Source organism: Colobus angolensis, unplaced genomic scaffold, assembly GCF_000951035.1.
Source record: "Colobus angolensis palliatus isolate OR3802 unplaced genomic scaffold, Cang.pa_1.0 Scaffold130, whole genome shotgun sequence".
Classification (NCBI taxonomy): domain Eukaryota; kingdom Metazoa; phylum Chordata; class Mammalia; order Primates; family Cercopithecidae; genus Colobus; species Colobus angolensis.
Window position 1 is genome coordinate 415,434 of NW_012114253.1, and position 19,791 is coordinate 435,224.

General features: G+C 56.7%; 1 protein-coding gene and 1 pseudogene across 2 annotated transcripts in view; one reads left to right on the plus strand and one right to left on the minus strand.

Moving 5' to 3' along the window:
* HSPG2 (heparan sulfate proteoglycan 2) overlaps positions 1-19,791 on the plus strand; it is a 141,422-nt gene that overhangs the window by 75,488 nt on the left and 46,143 nt on the right. The window contains exons 22-45 of the mRNA XM_011934064.1: positions 2,064-2,227; positions 2,733-2,912; positions 3,009-3,205; positions 3,314-3,461; positions 4,445-4,572; positions 4,884-4,970; positions 5,059-5,117; positions 5,297-5,364; positions 6,878-7,018; positions 7,125-7,301; positions 7,489-7,668; positions 7,782-7,900; positions 8,522-8,633; positions 8,796-8,909; positions 8,992-9,119; positions 9,523-9,609; positions 10,090-10,139; positions 10,421-10,515; positions 10,751-10,891; positions 11,134-11,325; positions 17,758-17,850; positions 18,203-18,283; positions 18,497-18,727; positions 19,356-19,469. Coding sequence (XP_011789454.1) covers positions 2,064-2,227; positions 2,733-2,912; positions 3,009-3,205; positions 3,314-3,461; positions 4,445-4,572; positions 4,884-4,970; positions 5,059-5,117; positions 5,297-5,364; positions 6,878-7,018; positions 7,125-7,301; positions 7,489-7,668; positions 7,782-7,900; positions 8,522-8,633; positions 8,796-8,909; positions 8,992-9,119; positions 9,523-9,609; positions 10,090-10,139; positions 10,421-10,515; positions 10,751-10,891; positions 11,134-11,325; positions 17,758-17,850; positions 18,203-18,283; positions 18,497-18,727; positions 19,356-19,469 — 3,086 coding nt within the window. The remainder of the gene's footprint in view (positions 1-2,063; positions 2,228-2,732; positions 2,913-3,008; positions 3,206-3,313; positions 3,462-4,444; positions 4,573-4,883; positions 4,971-5,058; positions 5,118-5,296; positions 5,365-6,877; positions 7,019-7,124; positions 7,302-7,488; positions 7,669-7,781; positions 7,901-8,521; positions 8,634-8,795; positions 8,910-8,991; positions 9,120-9,522; positions 9,610-10,089; positions 10,140-10,420; positions 10,516-10,750; positions 10,892-11,133; positions 11,326-17,757; positions 17,851-18,202; positions 18,284-18,496; positions 18,728-19,355; positions 19,470-19,791) is intronic.
* On the minus strand, positions 561-978 carry LOC105505983 (annotated as a pseudogene). The gene has a single exon (XR_001000849.1). The product of XR_001000849.1 is annotated as a 60S ribosomal protein L31 pseudogene (transcript).

Genomic DNA, 19,791 nt, shown 5'->3' on the forward strand with positions numbered 1-19,791 from the left:
AGCCTCAGGGCTCTGAGAGGTTGTGGAACTTCCCTGGGTTCCCACAGAAGTTTAGAGGGGGAGCTGAACCCAGGGCTGTCTGATTGGAATCTGGATAGTCCAGGGGAGGGAGTGGTGGGAATTCCATGATGAGCAGGTGGCCTGTGTGTGGATGGTGACCAGGAGGGAGGAGGCCTGAAGACATCCCCGGAAGGCAGGGAGGAACGAGGATAGAGTAACCTAGACCCGGGGCTGTCCTCGGTCCTTCTGTGGGTGAGGAGCTGGACTCCCCTGTGGTTGCAGGGGGTTAATTCAGGATGAGCGGGAGAACCTATTGGCAGACAGATGTGGACTCCATGTAAGGAAGAACTTGCTAAGAGTCAAAGTTGTCCAGAGCTGGGAGGGACGGTCTTTGGAGGTTGTACGCTCCCCATCCATGACAGCTGCACCGTCTAATGTGGCTGTCACTGACCATGTGTGGCTCTTTAAACTGAAATACAATGATTCGTTCCTGAGCAGCACTAGACATGGCTCCAGTGCTCAGTGGCCACGTGTGGCTAGTACCATTACTTTGTTTTTTTCAATTTTATAACTTTATTTGATGTATTTGACGATCAGCGATTAGCTCTCATCCACATTGACTGTCTGTAGATTTTTGAAAGCGGTAACAGGTACATAGGTAACCAAAGTATAGAGCTTATTTGGTGAATCTTCATCCTCATTCTGTTTTCTGGACAGCCGCACACGGATTCGGTATGGGACATTCCTTATTCCTTTGGCCCAGACAGCTTTGTTGAGCCTGGTATCAATGCGTACATCTGGAGTTCCCATCTCCTTCGTGGCAAATTTCCGAATCTCTTTGAGTGCCCGAGGGGCACGCTTCTTGAAGCCCACTCCGTGGATGTGCTTGTGAATGTTGATGGTGTAATCGCGGGTCACCACCTCGTTGATGGCAGAACGGCCCTTTTTCTTCTCGCCACCCTTCTTTGCGGGAGCCATTCTGCCGGGTCCAAGTTGGAAAGCACCATTACTTTTAATGGCAAAATCAGCAATTACTTTTGTACCAACCTAATAGTTACCATAATGAAGAGTGTAGGTACAGGATATTTTCACTCCACCGAAAGTTCTCTAGGGTGGAGCTGTCCTAGCGATCTGGGGCGATGCTGTCAAGGGAATTCCCGTGTGGCGTACTGTGTGTATGTGTGTGTACACAGGAGAGGGCTGGACTGGGTGACCCGTCATAACAACAGCAACAATAAGAGCTAGCCTTTTTATGTCAGTTTTCTCATTTTAGCTTATACCTCTAGGAGGCAGGCTACTTTAAGCACCATCTTACAGATGAGGAAACTGAGGCCCCTGCCCATGCTTACAACACACCTGGACTTGAGCTCCTGTTCCTCAGCCCTGTGTAGCTCTCCTGCCCGCAGGGTTGTTCCAGCCCTGAAAGTCTGTGGGTCTCTTAGCAAGAAAGGCCCTGAGAAGTCTGGCTGCAAAGAACCCCCTTGACTTCTTTAACCCTGTGGTTCCCAAATGGTTCCCCAGCCATCATTCCATGGCATTGACTTTCCTTTCTCAGAGCATGCTTTGGGAAATGCTGCTCCAGTATTTGGGAAGGAGGAAAAGAACTGCATTTTCTTTTTTCTTTTCTTTTTTTGAGACAGAGTCTTGTTCTGTGGACCAGGTTGGAGTGCAGTGGTGTAATCTCAGCTCGCTGCAGCCTCTGCCTCCCAGGTTCAAGTGATTCGGCTGTCTCAGCCTCGTGAGTAACTGGGACTACAGGTGTGCGCCACCATGCCTGGCTGATTTTTTTTTTTTTTTCTCACCATGTTGGCCAGGCTGGTCATGAACTCCTGGCCTCAAGTGATCTGCCCGCCTCAGCCTCCCAAAGTGCTGGCATTATGGACGTGAGCCACCACACCTGGCCAAAACCTGCATTTTCTTCACTTTGGAAGAGAGATCAAAGTTTTCTTGAAATCAAATTTCCCGTAGAACTTTCCCATCTTTTTCTGGGTTGCTGCCCCTCAAGATGGGTGTATCAGGCAGGCCCAGGCTGCAGCCCTTAGCCTCTCCCTTACCACCCGCAGATGTGAATGTGGTGATGCCTGCACAGCCCAGCATGCCACCCCTCTCCTCCACGCAGCTGCAGATCGACCCAGCCCTGCATGAGTTCCAGCTAGTCGACCTGTCCCGCCGCTTCCTCGTCCACGACTCCTTCTGGGCTCTCCCTGAGCAGTTCCTGGGCAACAAGGTGAGAAGCCTGGGCTGCTGCCCTGGGTGGAGAAAGAATCCCTGTGGGCTCCGCTCCCTCTGCAGTTGGTGGATAGCAAGGCAGACTTGGGGGGAAAGGTGTTGCCATGCCCCGATGCAGCCCCCTGTGGCAGTGGCTCATCCATTCAGGGCAGGACCTCTCCCTGGCACTGCTGGCTTGGGAAGAAGAGCTGGCCTTCTGTCCTCCCAGGAGCCCTCCCTGACCACTCCCTCATGCCTGGGTTGGGTTCTGTGTCTCCGCACTGGCTTCCCTGGGCACCCTGTGCACTGCATGATTCCACACCCTGCCATGGACCAAACACCCTAGAGTCAGGGCCTGAGTCTCACCCATCTCAGTTTCCCTGTACCTAGCTCAGTGCCTGGCACACAGTGAGTCTCAGGTAGGCACCGTGAGGGAGGAGCTAGAAGACTGTAGGCACCTCGTAGGCACAGTGGGTGTCAAGTGTGCTCACAGCTGCCCACCCTGATCCACCCTGTTGTGCCAGGTGGATTCCTATGGCGGCTCCCTGCGTTACAACGTGCGCTACGAGCTGGCCCGTGGCATGCTGGAGCCAGTGCAGCGGCCGGACGTGGTCCTCGTAGGTGCCGGGTACCGCCTCCTCTCCCGAGGCCACACGCCCACCCAACCTGGTGCTCTGAACCAGCGCCAGGTCCAGTTCTCTGAGGTAGGTGGTGCCTGAGCCCTTAGGGCTGGGAGCAACGGGGGATTTAGGCTGAGTAGGTGCTGATGTGTGACCCCTGCCACCTTCACCCGTACCCAGGAGCACTGGGTCCATGAGTCTGGCCGGCCGGTGCAGCGTGCGGAGCTGCTGCAGGTGCTGCAGAGCCTGGAGGCCGTGCTCATCCAGACCGTGTACAACACCAAGATGGCCAGCGTGGGGCTGAGCGACATCGCCATGGATACTACCGTCACCCACGCCACCAGCCATGGCCGTGCCCACAGTGTGGAGGAGTGCAGGTGCCTGAGCTGGCAGGGCTGGGAGCCACAGAGACCCTGGCAAGGATAGAGGAGAAACGGCAGGGCCTCACAGTCCTTGCAGCGACTCTCTCGGCCCTGTCCCCACAGATGCCCCATTGGCTATTCTGGCTTGTCCTGCGAGAGCTGTGATGCCCACTTCACTCGGGTGCCTGGTGGGCCCTACCTGGGCACCTGCTCTGGCTGCAATTGCAATGGCCATGCCAGCTTCTGTGACCCTGTGTATGGCCACTGCCTGGTGAGTAGAGCCAGCTGGCACTTGGACACTAAAATAGGAGCAAGGACAAGGTGCGAGACTCCCTGTGTTCACGAGCTCAGCACAAGCCTCCAGAATGAGTGTCATGACTGCCAGATGAACTGTCATGACCTCTGGATGCAATAACAGAGATAGAGACTGGGTGTGGTGGCTCGTGCCTGAAATCCCAGCACTTTGGGAAGCTGAGATAGGTGGATCACTTGAGGTCAGGAGTTCGCCACCAACCTGGCCAACATGGTGAAACCCCGTCTGTACTAAAAATAAGAAAATTAGCTGGGCGTGGTGGTGCACGCCTGTAATCCCAGCTACTCAGGAGGCTGAGGTAGGAGAATCACTTGAGGTGGAGGTTACAGTGAGCCAAGACTGTGCCACTGTACTCCAACCTGGACAACAGAGCGAGGCTCTGTCTCAAAACAACAACAACAAACCCCAGAGATATAGCGTCCAGACAAGGGAGGTGATGGCCCTCCTCTCCTCCACCCTCATCAGACTAATCCTGGAGAGTGTCAAATGAAGAAGCATGACCCGCAGAGGGCAGCCCTAGGGGGAAGAGCCCTTAGGGTGATACCTTATTTCTTAGGAATAGTGGTGAGAGCTGGGATTGTGGAGCTGACAAAAGAAAAGACTCAGGCAGGGCAGCATTGTCATCTCCAAATCCCTGCAAAGGTGTCCGGTAGAAGAAACAGACTCTGGAGAGCAGAACTGGCCAGTGGGTGCAGATTGGAAGAGGGTGGCAGGTTTAGGTCGATAAAAAGCAGGCATTTGGAATCATCTATGGGACAGGCTGCCGTGTGAGGTGATGAGCTCCCCATCATCTATAAGTGGTTGCAGTCAGTGCTCCCCTGTCTGCAAAGCTGTGCCTCCAGCGTGATGGGGAGGCTGAGCCAGACAGCCTCCAAGGCCCCCCACAGCATCTGGCCCAGTTCTGCTCTAGAAGTTGAGCCATACCCTCTTCCTTCTCCTAGAATTGCCAGCACAACACGGAGGGGCCACAGTGCAACAAGTGCAAGGCTGGCTTCTTTGGGGATGCCACAAAAGCCACAGCCACTGCCTGCCGGCCCTGCCCTTGCCCATACATCGATGCCTCCCGCAGGTCAGTCCCGGCTCAGGGTGGGGGGGTTTGGCTGGGGGCCGTGCAGCAGGCCGGGAGAATACTCTGGGCAGGGAGGCAGGAGACTTGGATTCAGATGTCCGCCTGGTCACTAAGTTATCCCGTGCTCCTTGACCTCTCTAGGCCTCTGTTTCCTTGTCTGTATAATGAGCCCCCTGACTTCCCACAGTTGCTGTGCCAGGCAGGGAGATGGTGTCATGCCTCATGGCACACTGTGTCTGTGTGGACAGCGGTCATTTCCCAGGGTGGGAGGAGAAAGCCTGACCCATGCCCTGTCTACTTGATACCCACAGATTCTCAGACACTTGCTTTCTAGACACGGATGGCCAAGCCACATGTGACGCCTGTGCCCCAGGCTACACCGGCCGCCGCTGTGAGAGGTGAGGGAGAGCCTTGGGGGCTGCAGGAAGGGGGCTCCTGGGTGGGGTCATGGAAGTGCCACTGACGGGGGCCCCTTCTCTCCCTTAGCTGTGCCCCCGGATATGAGGGCAACCCCATCCAGCCCGGCGGGAAGTGCAGGCCTGTCAGTGAGTATGGCTGCCACCATCCCCTGACACCCACCTCCCAACCCAACCTGGGCTGTACACCAAGCACCCTCCCTCCCTGCCCCAGCTCATGATCCTTGGGAAGCCGCTGTTCCTCTATCTGCTCGAACCGCGTCTATCCCATTCCCACCTGCCCTGCCAACACCCACTTTGTGTCCCAGACCAGGAGATTGTGCGCTGTGATGAGCGTGGCAGCGTGGGGACCTCCGGGGAAGCCTGCCGCTGTAAGGTACGCATGCCATCCGCCACCCACCCAGGGGTCTTGGGCCCAGCACCACAGCTGAGAGAAGGAGGAAGGAAGCTCTGTCCTCTCCATAGATCCTTGGCCAGTGGGTGGTAACATAGAGGCTTGTGGACCTGGCTGACCAGCCTTCTGTACCAGGAGAGGTGGTCTGGTGTTGGGAAGGAGCACTTGTTAGGGAGTCAGGCGACCTGAGTTCAAGTCCCAGTCATTCTTTATGCAGCCTTTGTATCTGCATTGTACCTTTGCTTTTGCCATACTTTGTCCATTGTCACATTGATACAATGATATAGATTCTAGTGTCCCCAATTTGTGAATAAGGAAATGGAGGCCAGAGAAGGGAGGTCACTTGCGTTAAGAATGGGAGCATCGGCCGGGCTCAGTGGCTCACGCCTGTAATCCCAGCACTTTGGAAGGCTGAGGTGGGTGGATCACTTGAGGTCAGGAGTTCAAGACCAGCCTGACCAACATGGTGAAACCCCATCTCTACTAAAAATACAAAAATTAGCCGGGCGTGGTGGCGGGCGCCTATAATCCCAGCTACTCAGGGGGCTGAGGCAGGAGAATCACTTGAACCCGGGAAACAGAGGTTGCAGTGAGCCAGGACTGTGCCACTGCACTACAGCCTGGGCAACAAGAGCGAAACTCTGTCTCAAAAAAAAAAAAAAGAAAAAGAAAAGAAAAGAATGTGCGTATCAAGTGTCAGTGTAAAAAAGAATGGACAGATTCTGGAGTCAGGCACTCCTGGTCTTCAATCCCAGAGTGGATAAGCAAGCTGAGTAATTTGTGCAAGTCATTTCACATCCCTGAGCCTCTGTTTCCTCATGTGAAGGATGAAGGTATCACCTACCTCTCAAGGTCCTTAGGAGAGTTAAATGAGGTGATGTCAAATGGAAAGCAGAACAGTGCATGAAACACTCCGTAAATAGAAGCAGCAATTATTTCAATCAAGTCGCTGTATTTCAAATTTAAATTTATTGGTGAACCCCCTGGCAGCCAAAGAGAAAAGGGAAAAATGCTTGCCTAAGCCCTTGTTAGGTGGGAATTACTGTTCAGATGGTAATGACGCCTCATACGTGTGCTCTTTCTTTTTTTTTTTTTTGAGAAGGAGTCTCGCTCCCGTTGCGCAGGGTGGAGTGCAATCTTGGCTCACTGCAACCTCCACCTCCCGGATTCAAACGATTCTCCTTCCTCAGCCTCCTGAGTAGCTGGAATTGCAGCTGTGCACCACCATGCTGGGCTAATTTTTGTATTTTTAGTAGAGACGGGGTTTTGCCATGTTGGCCAGGCTGGTCTCAAACTCCTGACCTGTGGTGATCCACCCGCCTTGGCCTCCCAAAGTGCTGGGATTACAGGAGTGAGCCACCATGCCCAGCCACATGTACTCTTTCATTGGCTCCCCTGGGTCTCGGGTTCTTATCTGGACTGAGGGTGGATTCGGCCTGAGCTCCAGGCAGCCTCTCCTCTGGGCTGTCCTTCAGTTCCGACTCTGTGCCTGCAGAACAATGTGGTGGGGCGCTTGTGCAACGAATGTGCTGACGGCTCTTTCCACCTGAGTACCCAAAACCCCGATGGCTGCCTCAAGTGCTTCTGCATGGGTGTCAGTCGCCAGTGTACCAGCTCTTCCTGGAGCCGTGCCCAGGTACCTCTGCAAGGTGGGCGGGCAGGACCGCCAAGCCCTGGGCTGGATGGACCAAGTGCCAGTCCCAGGCCATGGCCCCCATCCCAGCCCTTTCTCCTCCTCCCAGGTGCATGGGGCCTCTGAGGAGCCTGGTCACTTCAGCCTGACCAACGCTGCAAGTACCCACACCACCACCGAGGGCATCTTCTCCCCCACGCCTGGGGAACTGGGATTCTCCTCCTTCCACAGACTCCTATCTGGACCCTACTTCTGGAGCCTCCCTTCACGCTTCCTGGGGGACAAGGTGGGTAGTGGGTGGGAAGGGAAAGGAAACTCCAGGCAGCAGGAACAGCACAGGCAAAGGCTTGGAGGCAGGAGGGTCATGGCGCCTTGGGAGAATAGTGAGATACGCTGCGTGGAAAAGGTGGCTGGAGCAGCGACAGGGCCCACATTCAGGCCCCTGCTAAGCTCCTATCTAACCCTGGTCCCAGGTGACCTCCTATGGAGGAGAGCTGCGCTTCACAGTGACCCAGCGGTCCCAGCCAGGCTCCGCACCCCTGCACGGGCAGCCACTGGTGGTGCTGCAAGGTAACAACATCATCCTAGAGCACCACCCGGCCCAGGAGCCCAGCCCCGGCCAGCCCAGCACCTTCACTGTGCCCTTCCGGGAGGTGAGCAGTACTGTCCCCTGGGGTAGGGGTGCGGGCAGGCCCTTGCTCCTGCCTCTCCAGCATCAATACTCCAGGACATCCGGGGCTGAGCACACATGTCCTTTCCTTGGCAGCAAGCATGGCAGCGGCCCGATGGGCAGCCAGGCACACGGGAGCACCTGCTGATGGCGCTGGCGGGCATCGATACCCTCCTGGTCCGAGCATCCTACGCCCAGCAGCCCGCTGAGAGCAGGTGTCTGGAGCGGGGCAGGAGGACCAGCATGGGCTTGGGGAAGGGACTCTGTCTACGCGGTGCAGTGTGGCACAGCCACTTACAGACTGTGCGACCCTTTTGTGCCTTGCTTTCCCTGTCTGTGAAATGGAGAGTCTAACAATGTCTCCATTACAGGCTGGTCTGGGGCCAGGCTCCCTAGAAGGAAGCCTGAGATGGAGATTGGGGTGCACGTGATTCACAAGGAGAGGGATGCAGGAGTGGGGAGGGCCGCGCAGGGATGTGGTCGCAGGTCAAGTCTAGCCCCAGCCTCAGCCCACGGGGAGCTCTGGAGAGTCTCGCCGGAGAGTGGTCTTACCTTCAGGCACGAAGGCTCTTGTAGCCTGTATCAGCCTGTCATTGGGTACCCCAGGGGGATGGGGTGGCATAACCTCTCCAGGTGAGCAAGGGTGATGGTTTGGAGTAAGTTGCAGGTAATGGCTATTTGCCACGGCCCTCGCAACCTCTGGAGATCTGGACAGGGCCCCAGCAGCGCTGTGACAGGGCTGTCGGGAGGACTGACCACACCCTCCGAGTGGAGGACTCCAGGCGTGCCTGGCACAGAGCTAGCGGTCCTATTCAGGTGGGGTCTTGTCACGCCAGGGTCTCTGGGATCAGCATGGACGTGGCTGTGCCTGAGGAAACCGGCCAGGACCCCGCGCTGGAAGTGGAGCAGTGCTCCTGCCCACCCGGGTACCGCGGCCCATCCTGCCAGGTGAGTCCTGGGCCCCACGCCGGCCCAGCCAGCCCCCTCTATGGTGCTCCCCACCCCTTCTCCACGAGCCCTCCCCACTTCCCCAGCCCTGGCCATCCAGTGCCCCTACCCGAATGGGCCATGTTCAGCAAGGCCCTCCCACTGCCATCTTTCTGCCCCCAGGACTGTGACACAGGCTACACACGCACGCCCAGTGGCCTCTACCTGGGTACCTGCGAACGCTGCAGCTGCCACGGTCACTCAGAGGCCTGTGAGCCCGAAACAGGTGCCTGCCAGGTGAGTCCTGCCCTCCTTCCCCCTACCCCAGTGATCTGTGGCCTCTGGGGGCCCAGCCTCAACTCACATCCTGCTCCTCCAGGGCTGCCAGCATCACACAGAGGGCCCTCGGTGTGAGCAGTGCCAGCCAGGATACTACGGGGACGCCCAGCGGGGGACACCACAGGACTGCCAGCTGTGCCCCTGCTATGGAGACCCTGCTGCCGGCCAGTGAGTCCGGTCCCCGCCCGCCTGGTCCCTGCCCGCACCTGCCCTGCCCTGAAATGTCTACCACCCCCTCCCACACACCCTTCCTCCAGGGCCCTTCTGAGAGGCAGTGGTTAAATCCTGGCCTTGCCGCCGCCTCAGTGTCACTTGGTGTGAAATACACTTCACTTTCAGGGCCTCAGCTGCCTCATCTGTGAAATGGGGTAGTCCACCCTCCTCAGCCCCTTGTGTGAGAGGTGAATGAGGCGATGCATGTGGAACTCTGTGCCAGGCATGCAGTGGCACTCAGGACACATGAGTTCACTTGCCTGTTCTTCCCCTCCCCTCTCCCCTGGTCCTGAAGGAGAATAAGGGGAGAGGTCGGAGCCACTGCATTACTGACTAGAAATCTGCCCCCTATGCTCAGGGCTGCCCACACTTGTTTTCTGGACACAGACGGCCACCCCACCTGTGATGCATGCTCCCCAGGCCACAGCGGGCGTCACTGCGAGAGGTGAGGCAGGGGGTGGAGAGGATGGGGGAATGCACACGGGGGCACACGGGGTGTCCCTGGAGTCCTCGGGCAGGGCCCAGCCCTCCCAACCCAGAGGAATCAGGGATGCCTCTCACTCTTAACCTTGCACAGGCCCCAGAAGACAGTCAGCTCCCCTCCTCGGGAGCCTCAACCTCTAGCCCAGAATTCAAGACCCTCAGACATACATCCTAGCCTGCGTTCACCTTCAGCCCCCTGGTCCCCTGCCCCAGCCAGGCCGGTCTTCCCACAAAACCCCTGCTTCTTTCCGAAGCTCCTGGGTTCCTGACTGCCCCGATTCCCTGGCTCTTCGCTGCCCAATTTCCCCGTAACATGGGCGAGTCAGGCTGTTGGTTTCTTGTAGTGCATGACGCCATTGAATTCAGTATGAGACCCCCAGCCCAGCCCTGGGGTTCTGCTTCCCTTCATCCAAAATTCATCAGAGACTTTCTCTCTCTGCAGGTGTGCCCCTGGCTACTATGGCAACCCCAGCCAGGGCCAGCCATGCCGGAGTGAGTAAGATTGGGGAGGTCGTTGGGGTTGGATTACCCAGTGTCCCCAGGCGGAGCTAGGACAGAAGCCTTTACTCCCTTTTGGCTTTGCCTGTCCAATCCTCAGTTTCTTCATCTGTAAAATGGGGATAGGAGCAGGCCCCACCACCTCTAAGGGCTGTCATGAGAGTGTTGAGTGCTCACATCGGAAATCAGAGCTCCCTCTCGGTGAGCAGAGTGGAGGGAAGAGGGGTGCTGGGTGGTGGGTTTGGGGCTCCAGCCATGGCTTTCTTCCACCTCAGGAGACGGCCAGGTGCCAGGGCCCATAGGCTGCAACTGTGACCCCCAAGGCAGCGTCAGCAGCCAGTGTGACACTGCTGGTCAGTGCCAGTGCAAGGTCAGTCTGAATCCCTGCCCCGAGGGACATGCTCTGCCCCACTGCCTGGAGCCTTCGGGGAAATCAGGCAGCATCTGGTGGAAGCTGAGACCTGGGCATGGTGGGCAGAGCATGGGGGATGGGGCAGGGGCTGCCCAGGGCTGCTGGAAGCGGCCAGGGAAGCTGGCCTCAGGCTGCTGGGGGTGCAGGAGACCCACTGAATCCCCTGCCTGCCTCCTTCCATCCACCTACCCAGGCCCAGGTGGAAGGCCTCACCTGCAGCCACTGCCGGCCCCACCACTTCCACCTGAGCGCCAGCAACCCCGAGGGCTGCCTGCCCTGCTTCTGTATGGGCATCACCCAGCAGTGCGCCAGCTCCGCCTACACGCGCCACCTGGTAAGAGCCTGTGCCGCCCAGCCCCAGGCGGGGTTGCCACCTGCTGCCTGGTATTGTCCATCTCAGCGCTGAGCCCAGTGACCCTCATCCCTGCCTCAATACCCTCACATGCCCCCATTATTTCTCTCCCAGCCCTGATCTCAGCAGGACCCTGTTCCCCACCTTAACACCCTGCCGTGCCCCATCCCCCACCAAGGCACCCCAGTGCCCAGGTTGACGCCTCCTTCTTTTTCCCCTGCCAGATCTCCACCCACTTTGCCCCTGGGGACTTCCAAGGCTTTGCCCTAGTGAACCCACAGCGGAACAGCCGCCTGACTGGAGAATTCACTGTGGAACCCGTGCCCGAGGGTGCCCAGCTCTCTTTTGGCAACTTCGCCCACCTTGGCCATGAATCCTTCTACTGGCAGCTGCCGGAGACATACCAGGGAGACAAGGTGGGCCCCAGCCTGGCACCAGGGTCAGCGGTGACTCAGACATGAGTTCACCTCTGCACCGTCTCTCAGCAGGCAGGCACCTGCCACCTGCATGGCCATATCGTGGTTAGGCACGTGGCTTTTGCGGTCCCATAGACATCGGTCTAAACCCCAGCTCTGCTGCTTGCCAGCCAGACACCATCTGATAAACCTCAACTTCATGGTGGCTGAGGGGATTGGAGATCACGCCTGGTACATAATAAGTGCTCAGCTGTTCATGACTTTTAGCTTTCATGCAGTTATTCAACAGACAGGTCCTAGGAGAGGCCGGGAAATGCAAAGACGAGTGAGACAGTTTCAGCGTCATTCACATGCCCACTCCAACTTCACTCATCCACACTGCTAGCTCTGTGCTTGTGTTGGACACAGTAATTCTCATCATAGGTCATGTGTGTTGAGCTCTCACTCTGTGCTAGGCAGCGTCCTTTACAAGTCACAAATCACAACTGTGTGAGCCAGGTCCTGCTACTGCCCCATTTCATAAATGAGGCAAGAGGGGCTCGGTACCTTACCCAAAGCCTCGCAGCTGGGAGGTGGGAATGCTGGAATCCAAACCCAGGTCAGAGGCTGCCCTTCAAATGCTCTGCTGAAGGCCAGAGCCCACGCCTGTAATCCCAGCACTCTGGAAGGCAGAGGCAGGAGGACCACTTGAGCTCAGGAGTTTGAGACCAGCTGGGCAATGTGACGAAACCCTGTCTCTACAAAAAAAAATACAAAAAATTAGCTGGGCTGCTGGTGCCTGCCTGTAGTCCCAGCTAGTTAGGGAGGCTGACGTGGGAGGATCGCTGGTGCCCGGGAGGGGGAGGCTGCAGTGAGCCATAGTTGCACCATTGCACTCCAGCCTGGGTGACACAGTCAGACCCTGTCTCAAAAAACAAACAAACAAACAAACAAATACTCTGCCAGTCAGAGGTGAACCTGTCTTTGCTACTCCAGAACAGGGTCTGGTGGGAAGGTGGTGATGGTGGTGGCAGTGGTGTTGTGGGGTGCAGGGACTCAGGGCTGGGCTCTGGGACAGCCTGCCCAAATGTGTTCCTTGAGCAGCATAGGCATCTGGTGGCACCCAGGGCAAGTGGGTCTTGGCACAGGAGTCCACTGCTGGTCGAGGCCAGTGTTCCAGCAGATGTGCCCCCAGGCAAGGGGTGAGGGGGCTAGGGACACCTGGGCGGGGGCGCTCTGGAGTTGCCCCATCCCTGTACCTTGGGCAGAGCCAGGTACTCTGGGCTTCTCCCAGGGCTGGCTGCCTTCTGGTCCCTTCTCCCCTCTCCCTTCTGGGGTTCGCTATCTCCTGGCCTCTCTGCTGCTCTGTCCTGCAATTCTTAGACCTATCTCTGTCTCCTGCCCTGGCATTTCCCTGCACCCCATAGGGAGAGGCATACTTTGCGCGGATGCGCCGGGCTCACCAGGTAGGCCCAGGATGTGTGTGCTGTGAAGTTGGTGTGATGGGGCGCGGTGCCTTCTCGGCTGCTCCCAGCCCTGTGTGGGGAGATGCACAGTGCCCAAGGCATTGGGGGTCTGCGTGAACCCAGGCAGTGTCCCATGGCCCCGGGGTTGGAGTCAGGAGGGTGTGTGCCCCACCTTGCCTCACCTGCTGTGTTCTGGTCCTGGTGCCAACCGTCTGAAGTCAGAATGGCAACCGAGGTAGCAGGGAGACTAACCCGATGCTAATCCACATGACTGTATCTAGCCCCCCAGGTTCTCCTGGCCGTGCCTGTTAAGCAACCACTGTTAACCCTCTGTGTGCACGTGGGCGACCTGGAGTTAACCCCGGGGTGCCAGCCTGGAGCGGGGGGGGCATGCGTCTTTCTTCCTAATTAGTGTGGGCCTTTCTAACTACCTCGTCCATGGGTAGAGGACCCTGCCCATGGCTCCAGCTCCGGGACCTTGGGAGGTCTTAGCTGGCCTGCTCCCTCCATTTCATCAGAACCGCACGTCCCTCTCAGAGGAGCAGTTGCGGGCAGCCGTGACAGCTCGGAGGATCCCAGGGCCCCCAGAGGGCAGGGACTGGGCACAGCAGGCATCACAGGTAACTGAGGACCTGGCTAGGACAGGTTGTAGGAGACCAAAGAGCTGAGTCCAGGCGGGCACCTGAGCAAAGACCCCAGCCTTCCTGGGCCATTTCCCCTGTGCCAGGCCAGACCCCAGCCTGATGCCTGGTCTGCTCTGGTGTCACCCTTGGGAAACATTCCAGAACCATGAGTGGCTTGGGCTGGTGCCAGGGCACACACAGAGAGTCAGGCCGAGGACCAACAACCCCCTCCAGATGTCCCTGGGGCTGCCTCCAGCACTTCTGCCCGTCCCTTGCTGGACACCCTTTGCAGGACTTCTCCCATCAGTCACGGCCCGTAGGCAGCCAAGCCCATCCCAGGATATCCCCGCCTGGCTCAGGAGGAACAAGAGGGCAGTGCGTACAAGGGCCAGAATGCCAAGTATCAGCACTTGTGAGCAGACAGTGCAGAAGGGGTGGTTGGCTGGCCCCGTGGGGAGGTAAAGCCTCACGGATGTCCTTTCTGTCTCTCTCTGCTCCCTTCCACCGCTCTTCGGCTCCTGGTCCCCCAGGTGGACGAGGCTCAGAGACGGATGGATGCTGAGATCTGGCAGCTTCTGTCCAGCTTTGCTGCCCACCCCCAACCCCCTCCCCAGGGGCTCTCTCCTCATCCCCAGCCTGCAGCTGCTCTGCGAGCAGCACCCCCTTCTTCTTCCTCCTCCTCCTCCTCCTCCTCCTCCTCCTCTACCTCTTCCTCAGCTTCTCTGTCTTTCCCACCAGACTCTCAGGTATGTGCCAAGGTGCCCATCAAGGGATCCCCACCCACCATGCTTTCTAGACTTCAGTCATTTCTGAACCAACTTCACCAATTTCTGTGAACTACTTGGACTATTATTTCTTTCAAATTTTCCTTTAACTCAATCATATACCAACTCAGTTAGGCTGGTTACTTGCTTTCAAATACATATGAAAGGAGCCACCCCATTGGAATTGTTCACTGATGTGCTGTGTAAATGTTGGGGTCCACAAGAGACCCACCAGATGGGAGGAGAGGTGGACCCAGGCCATGCCCAGAGAGATCAGCTGGGGACCTGGGCCGGGATTGGAAAGAAAGTTGTCCAAAGAGCAGGGCCAGGACCTGCACTGTCAGGTGGGGGTGGGGGGCTGGCTCTGTCTCTGCCCTGCCACTGGGCCTCTCTCCCATGACGGTCCACCCCTGCCGGGACCACCTCCGCCCTCCCACCCCCACCCCTGCTCCCCTCGGCTCTCACCACCTGCCCTTCCCTCCTAGTTCTCTCTCTCCTACGAAGGCTTCTCTCTGCTCCCTGGAAGCCTCTATTATTGGCAGCTGCCCCGGGCCTTCCTGGGGGACAAGGTAACAAGGATTTGGGGGGATTATAGGGGTATCATGGAATCCTAAAATATCAGAGGGCCCTTTGTCAAGGCCCTTTATGACACAAAGAGGGAGACCGAGGCCCACGGTGGGTAGAGACTTGCCTGGGACGTTCAGGTCAAAGCACAGCTGAGACTGAAGTCAGCCTGCCCGTGTCCTTCAGTGGGCCCTGACCCCTAACCCCTGGCCTCTGACCCCTGTCAGAGGAGCTTTCTCGCCTGGGAGGGTTTCTCTAGTGCCTTTTCTCTGGGCTTCCTTGACCTTGTGTCGAGATGCTGGCCTAGTTTTTGGTACTGCACTCAGTCATTCAAGAAGCATTAATTAAGTATTTACTGTGTGCTGCGTCATGTACGGGCAGAGCAGGCAGAGTGGGCCCTGCCCTCCCAGAGTCCATCCGATTATCATTCCTGTCACCATTGGTATCATGATTATTATCATTGTGAGTGCTGGCATTGGCCTTAGATGAGTATTAATATTGCCTCTGTTTTGTTCCAACAATTTCAAGTACCTCTTAAGAATACACATAACAGGCTGGGCATGGTGGCTCACACCTGTAATCCCAGCACTTTGGAAGGCCAAGTCGGGTGGGTCACGTGAAGTCCGAGACCAGCCTGGCCAACATGGTGAAATCCTGTCTCTACTGAAAAAACAAAAATTAGCTGGGCATGGTGGCAGACACCTGTAATCTCAGCTACTTAGGAGGCTGAGGCTGTAGAATCGCTTGAACCCGGGAGGCAGAGGTTTCAGTGAGCCAAGATCATGCCACTTCACCCCAGCCTAGGCGACAGAGCAAGACTGCGTCTCAAAAAAATAATAATAATTCAGCTTCCTGGCTGGGTGCGGTGGCTCATGCCTATAATCGCAGCACTTTGGGAGACTGAGGCAGGTGGATCACCTGAGGTCAAGACTTTGAGACCAGCTTGGCCAACGTGGTGAAACCCTGTCTCTGCTAAAAATACAAAAACTAGCCGGGCGTGGTAGCAGGCACCTATAATCTCCCTACCTGGGAGGCTGAAGTGGGAGAATTGCTTGAACCCGGGAGGTGGAGGTTACAGTGAGCTGAGCTTGCACCACTGTACTCCAGCCTGGGCAACAAGAGTGAAACTCCATCTTAACAAACAAACAAACAAAACAATAGGCATGACATGTCACAAGGTACATTCAGAGAAGTGTGACAGGGAGGTTGAGGGGTGAGGATAAGAAGTGATCTGCTGGAGCCAAGGGTGGAGCCGGAGTACTGCAGGGTTATCGAGCGTGATATGCGTTCTCAAGCTGTGCAGAATGCATCACCGTTTGTGTCCTGTATTACTTAATCCTCATGATACCCTTCAAAGTGGGTATTACTTTTACTTCCGTTTCCATGTCAGGAAAGTAGGACTCAGAGAGGTTAAGCGACTTGTCCAAGGCTGTATAGCCAGTAGAGCTGGAGTCTGAACCCAGGTCATTCAGACTGTGGAGTCTGCCCTTTTAATCACTATGCTGGATCTGGGCACAATGGCTCACACCTGTAATTCCAGCACTTTGGAGACTGAGGCTGGAGGATCGCTTCAGGCCAGGAGTTGAGACCAGTTTAAGCAACATAGCAAAATCCTGTCTCTAAAAAAATAAATAGGCCGGGCATGGTGGCTCATGCCTGTAATCCCAGCATTTTGGGAGGCTGAGGCAGGACAATCACTTGAGTCAGCAGTTTGAGACCAGCCTGAGCAACATAGGGTGATCCCATCTCTATTTAAAAAAAAAAAAAATTGAAAACATAAATAAATTCTTTTAAAAAATCACTGTGCGATACACACCCACAACTTGCTAGAAAGTCAGTCCCAGAAATGGCTGTGAACTTGCTGGCATTCAAAGCAAACAGGAAACCAGTTAATTTTATGGTTATTTGGTTACACTCTAAAATTCCTTACCACACCTTGAGCTGGTGGAGAACATCCATGGGGCCCATGTAGCCCGGGGCCAGTGTGTAGTCAGTAGGTGTTTGATGAATGCTGGTTAGCTGAGTGAACACACAAACAAACAAAGGGGTAGACTTGATGCAGTTTGGTATTAAGATGAATGTCTGCCCTGGTGGCAGAGGAGAGAAAGGAAAGTCCTGTGGGGCAGAGCTGGGGGGGCCTCAGCTGTCCGTATGAAGGTCCCCTGCAGCAAGAGTAAGGACTCTGGTCAAGAGCAACACAGTGCCCAAGTCCAGTGGGCTTGTCTGCCACAAAGAATCTATTGGCTCATGCAACTGCGGAGTCTAAGCATGTCTGGTATCAGGCATGGCCTTATCCAGGGGCTCATTAGGGCTTTATCTTGGTTCTCCAGCTTCTCATCTGACTGCGGAAGGGACTTTCTCTGGCCTGGTAGAAAGAGCAGAAGTACCCGGATTACTTGTCTATTCCTAATGGGGTGGCAAAGGGCAGTGGTAGGTTATGCAGATTGACCAGGCCTGACTCATGTCTCCACTATAGAGGAGGAGGGGATCAGGGCCCTCAGACCACATAGTCTTCCTGTGCAGAGAGAGTTGTTCTTTATAGAAAACCAGGGTTTAGCTTCTAGAAGGGAGGAACTGGATTCTGGGCAAACAGAAACCACCTGCCTAGGAGGCAAGGTTTCCGAGGGGCTGCCCTCAGCCTCACCCCCATGGCTGAGAACTTTTGAAGCTTCCGCAGCCTCCCCTTGGTGGTCATTGTCATTACCCTTGTCTGCCTTATGGGAAATTACTGTCAATGAAAGCAGACCTGGAGTTTGTTCACTGGCACCGTCAGGCAATGGGGAATAGAGAACCTTGCAGAGCAAAGAGGCTGCTCAGCATCATCACCACCATGTCTGGGGCTGCAGAGGAACTGAGAAATGTCCTGTCCCAGGCAACCATGGGCCATGCACCCTGGCCTATTGGTTTGGGCAGGGAGGGAGTGAGGGAGTGTGGCACAGGTGCAAAAAGGCCGCCAGAAGCTCCATCCCTCACCTGTATGGTCCAACACTCACACCCCAAGGTCAGTCTGTAACCTCTGGGCTTGCCTCTTTGCAGGTGGCGGCCTATGGTGGGAAGCTGCGATACACCCTCTCCTACACGGCAGGCCCACAGGGCAGCCCACTCTCTGACCCCGACGTGCAGATCACGGTGAGCATTTGGATGCCATGCTGGGTGGGCAGAAGGGCAGGATTGAAGCCAGGGGCACCCTCGGCATTTGTCCTTTGTCCTTTCCATCCAGCACTCAGTTTCCTGGCACAGGCTGGAAGAGTTAGGCCTGTGCCCTGACATCCCTGCCTGGTTGGACACTACCCAAGCAGAGGATCCTGCTGCTGGGAGAAGGGGGCAGTGGGCATGTGCCTGACTCCTTTGGGCACATGAGCTTGGGAGAGCAGAGAGGTGGGAGATTGGGGGTTACAGAGAATCTAGGACTGGTGGAAGACACCCTGGCACCCCAGGGACCCCTCGACTCCCCTTCCAATCCTGCTGGTGTTCTTCCCAGGGCAACAACATCATGCTAGTGGCCTCCCAGCCAGCGCTCCAGGGCACCGAGAGGAGGAGCTACGAGATCGTGTTGCGAGAGGTAAGGGGCACCTGACCATGCTGTGTCTCACCCCACCCCACCCTCCACCCTGACTCGGAGCCTGGCTTTGATGCCCACCCTGCCTCTCGCTCCCCAACCTTCACCTCGCAGCCCTCAGTCAGTGCCTGTAAGGCAGGAGTTGGGGGGGTGGTAACTGCAGGAGCAGCCCACAAAGCCCAGTGTCCCCACCCACGTTGCCACCCCCCAACCCAGGAATTCTGGCGCCGTCCCGATGGGCAGCCAGCCACACGCGAGCACCTCCTGATGGCACTGGCTGACCTGGATGAGCTCCTGATCCGGGCCACATTCTCCTCCGTGCCGCTGGCGGCCAGCATCAGCGCAGTCAGCCTGGAGGTCGCCCAGCCCGGGCCCTCCAACGGGCCCCGGGCCCTCGAGGTGGAGGAGTGCCGCTGCCCCCCAGGCTACATCGGTCTGTCCTGCCAGGTAAGCGTGTGGCTGGCTCCACCACCTCTGCACAGGCACAGAGGCATCAGCAAGCAACTCAGCCAGCATCACCACAGCCTTGATTACCATCATAACTATAATGACCACGGCATCTGGGCCCTGCATGTATTCCTCCCGACAGCCCTGAGATACGTATCATTATCCCCTTTAATGGGTAAAAAACAGAGGTGCTGAGGGGCGAGTGTGTCCTGAGGGCACATGGCTAATGTGTGGCAGAAACTAATTTGAACCTGGGTGTGATTGACTCCAAAGCCTAGCATGTCCTAACCGCTGGGCAGTGCAACCTCAAGCGTGGGCCACGCTCTCCGGAGGTTAAAACCCAGTTCATGCCCGTGAGGGGGCCCACCAGAGACAGGGAGCCAATTCAGAAACACAGATTACTCCAGCCCAAAGAACAGCATGGAGATGCCTCCAAGAGGTGAACAGTGTGGACTGGGAGAGGGCCGTGGGCAGGAGGACACACTGAGCAGAAGTGGGGAAGGAGGAGCACCAGCCTGTGATGTACCAGGGTCACCCCTGGGAGGACGCTGGAGGGAGGGGTTCTGGGTCTGCTGGCTGTGGCTGGGGCACACTGAGAACAGAGGCCGACCTTCCTCTCTGCCCCCAGGACTGTGCCCCTGGCTACACGCGCACCGGGAGTGGACTCTACCTCGGCCACTGCGAGCTGTGTGAATGCAATGGTCACTCGGACCTGTGCCACCCGGAGACCGGGGCCTGCTCGGTGAGCTGCAAGCGAGGCCGGGACAGCTGGGCCTGGGTGGGGGACCAGGGCTGGACAAGGCAGGCATCAATCCCGGGGATCAGGGTCATGGGGCATGGCCTGTGGTTCGAAGCACCTGGGTCAGCAGACCAGGTCACTGGCCATGGTGGGGTGGCCAGAGCTATGGAGTAACATCCTTCTGTGTAAAGAAGAAACTTGGGTTCTTTATTATTTTTCTCTTTTTCATAAAAAAAATAAATAAATTGGCCGGGCGCGGTGGCTCAAGCCTGTAATCCCAGCACTTTGGGAGGCCGAGACGGGCGGATCACGAGGTCAGGAGATC